This window comes from Vombatus ursinus, unplaced genomic scaffold, assembly GCF_900497805.2.
Source record: "Vombatus ursinus unplaced genomic scaffold, bare-nosed wombat genome assembly UNPS02014909.1, whole genome shotgun sequence".
Lineage (NCBI taxonomy): Eukaryota > Metazoa > Chordata > Mammalia > Diprotodontia > Vombatidae > Vombatus > Vombatus ursinus.
Window position 1 is genome coordinate 2,469,050 of NW_020954687.1, and position 3,523 is coordinate 2,472,572.

The 3,523-nt window shown below is 44.8% G+C and overlaps 1 protein-coding gene across 1 annotated transcript; it reads left to right on the plus strand.

The window, feature by feature from the left end:
- Positions 1 to 2,579: 2,579 nt before the first annotated feature.
- ASCL5 (achaete-scute family bHLH transcription factor 5) lies at positions 2,580 to 3,200 on the plus strand. The gene has a single exon (XM_027843385.1). The coding sequence runs from the start codon at positions 2,580 to 2,582 to the stop codon at positions 3,198 to 3,200; it is 621 nt and encodes a 206-aa protein (XP_027699186.1).
- The last annotated feature ends 323 nt before the right edge of the window (positions 3,201 to 3,523 follow it).

The window sequence follows — 3,523 nt, forward strand, 5'->3', positions numbered from 1 at the left end:
TGTAGCATGAACTTGAGGACCTTCACCATTCTAGTTACCCTCCTTTGGACTCTCTTCATCTTACCAACAATCATCCCCTTATTCCTAGAATCTATGTCTTCCTTGATACAGCCAAGATCTCATTCCCTTTTTTGGCTACCATATCATCCTGTGGATTCATATTGCACTCATCAAAGTCAGTTGGTCATATAAACATTTATTAAGCACCTACTATATGCCAGGCACAATGTCTACTAAAATTCCTAGATTGTTTTTTAGGCAAACTGCCAGCCATACCTCTCCCCATCATATACCAGTGTAAGACTTTGCATTTATCCCATTAAATTGCATCCTATGTTACATTCATCCCAATGTCCCAGCCAGTGAGAGCTTTTTAGAACAGGTTTTGACACCTATTGTGTTATCTCTCCCTCCCTCTTAGCTTTGGCTTTTCTGAAAATTCTATAAGCTTGCTGCCTCTGCCTTCAATCCAAGTCTTTGATAAAGTGTTCAAGGTCACTGTGCCAAGCACACATCCTCGGGAAATCTCCTTCCAAGATTTCCAAGGTTTATCCCTGTTTGAATCAGACCATTCAACCCGTTCTGTATCTATCTAATTGTACTGTTCTTTAGCCCACATCTCTCCATCTTTTCTAGGTAAGGAGAGGAGAGAGTGGAAGAGTATTCATGTGGAAATCAGAGGACTTGGGTTCAAATCTCACCTCTAATGTGTACTAAATGTGTGGTTTTATTATTCATTTTGAGGGACTTGACTTCTTTCTGTTTTCTAGACTTCTCCACATCACTGGGGCATCAGGAATAGTTGTTGTCATCATAATTATTATAGTAATTCGGGCAACATAAGTTGGTGGCATTTTAACTCTTTCCTTGCCAAGTTACTTTTGAAGTGATGGCCCCTCTCCTCCCAAGGGCAAATGGATTTAGTCAGTTTGGGACTTTCGAGGACCATGGGCAAAACCTCATGATAAATTCAGGCAGCTAGGTGGTGCGCTGGATAGAGTATTGGACCTGGAGTCAGGAAGACCTGGATTCAAATCTGACCACAGATAGGTACTAGCTGCATTACCTTGAGCAAGCACTTAACCTCTGCCTAAGTGTCCTCATCTGTAAAATGGGAGTAATAATAGCACTACCTCATAGGATTGCTATGAGAATAAAATGAGATCATATTTGTAAAGTGCTATATAAATGCTAGCCATTATTGTTTAATTATAGGGTTTATTGAATAATATAATGATAATAAAAGCTAACATTTATATAGCGCTTATTATATGACAGGCACTGTGCTAAGTGCTCTACAATCATTATCTCATTTGATCCTCACAACATCCCTGGGAGGTTGGTGTTTCCATTTTATCTCCATTTGTTCCCATTTTACAGATGAGAAAACTGAGGTTAAGTAACTTACCCAGGGTCATATAGCTAATAACTATCTAAAGTGGGATTTGAAGTCAGGTCTTCTTGATTCTAGGCCCAGTATTCTATCTCCTGCACCTCCTCGATGCCCCAAAATACAAATAGTAATATGCAAATAATGTGGTCATACTTACTTATGCAAAAAAAAAAAAGGTACAAAACGACATATGCTCATCTTTGATCCACATCCCTCTCACTCCTTATGTTCCCAAATGTTCCCAGGGAAATAAGGTTGCGAATGTGATTGCTCCCAGACAATAATAGTCTGACTTTCGAATGGTCCACAGATTCTAGGAGCGGAGATGTTTTGACTTAGACAAAAAAGAGCTGAAGCATCCGCACTCTTAACTTGGTTAGATAAGACTAAACACAAGAGCAGGTAGAATGAACATTCATTAATTCTTCTGGATGAGTATCCCTGCCTTCTCTGAGTAATGAAACCTGACCTAATTGGACTGTTTCAGCAAGGAAAGGATTTTTTCCACTGTTAGGTTGTTGGCCAATCACTTGGCTGGCTGGCCATTGACGCCGGGACTTTGGCCACCAGAAAGATCCTCATCATGACTGACATTTTTATTCTTCTTTTCCTTAGAAAAATTGATTCTGTGTTACTGGGACAATCTGCTGGGCAGCTTCAACTGTAACAACCATCCTCACTTCCTTGGCTCCCTAAACGGCATCTAGATTTCTTCCCACCATTCCCAGAAGTTGACCACCAATTCTCTAGTGAAATTCCTCCTTGTCTATGTTCTGAATAAAAAAAAGAAGAAGGAGCTAGCTCGTATGTGTCTGAGGAATGGAGTCCCAGAGATAGAGCCAGAAAGACTTGTTTATGTTCCTTCTACAGAAAATGTGCAGTGAAAAGATTTGTTGACTTGCCCATGGGAAATTGGAAGGTCGGAGAGGGTGACCAGGTGGCCTCCTGAGCAGCAGCCATCATTTCAGATGAAACTGGTTAGCTTTGAGGGAAGAAGGTTCTTTTTCAGGAGTAATGGCTTATATTAGCACCTGAAAGCCCCCAGACACCTTTCTAAGGAGAAAAAACTCCAGCATCTCTTTCCAAATCTAAACTGTGGCTAGAGATGTGACTTACACCCTGAAGGTGGATTTCTCTTTAGACCGTGGAGAGGGGGGATTCCTCTGGGTCTGTCTCGATAGAGATCATGAACAGTAACTTCTGCCGGGCCTTGGTGGACCGGAGGTCCGTGACTTCCCCCAGCTGTATGCAGCTGGGAATTGTGGCCCCTCCTGGGCATTCCCGCCTCCCCCCTACAGAGTCCTTAATGAGCATGCCTTTCCTGCTCTACCCCAGCAATGTGGAGCCAGCCTATTATGACACATACGGTGGGGTGTTCCCCTATGTGCCATTCCATGGCCCCTTTGGAGTCTATGACTACCCATTCGAACCAGCCTTCATCCAGAAACGCAACGAGAGGGAGCGGCAGAGGGTGAAGTGTGTCAACGAGGGCTACGCCCGGCTCCGGGGGCACCTTCCTGGTGCGCTGGCAGAGAAGAGACTCAGCAAAGTGGAGACCCTTCGAGCTGCCATCCGCTACATCAAATACCTGCAGGACCTGCTTAGCACAGCCCCGGAAGGCACAGCTTCCACCGCTGGGGGTGGTCTCCTGGGTGGAGGACCAGCTCCCAACCCTCCCCCTGGCCCTCTGACAGACTGCCCCAGTGATGGTGAATCCAAGGCCTCTTCCTCCCAGGTCCCAGAGTCTTCCTCTTCATCCTACTTCTCCTCATCACCCTTCTGTGAATCAGAGGAATCTAGCCACTGAATCCCCCTCGTGCCTACAACCCCTCCCCTTTCTCTCTTTGTCCGTTTTACTCTGACTCAAGAAGGCCAACAGTAGAGGTGCTTCAGATGGGAAGAGGTTTGACATGGTTGGCATTTCTCTACCAATTCATCTTCTTCATCCCACACTCTCTAATGGTGCCTGGAAATCAATGCAAGTCCTCTTGAACTAGAGGCAAAGTCCCTGCAGGTGAACCTTTTGAATGTGCTATGCAGTACTCCACAATCCCCACCAGATGGCTCCAGACTCCAAAATTCTAGCATCTCCTCCGGGTTCCAGTCAACTCCCTGTGATGCTGAATGGTA

Bases quoted from the DNA above. Each gene is read 5' to 3' on its own strand.
- ASCL5 (XM_027843385.1), top strand. From the start codon at position 2,580: ATGAACAGTAACTTCTGCCGGGCCTTGGTGGACCGGAGGTCCGTGACT.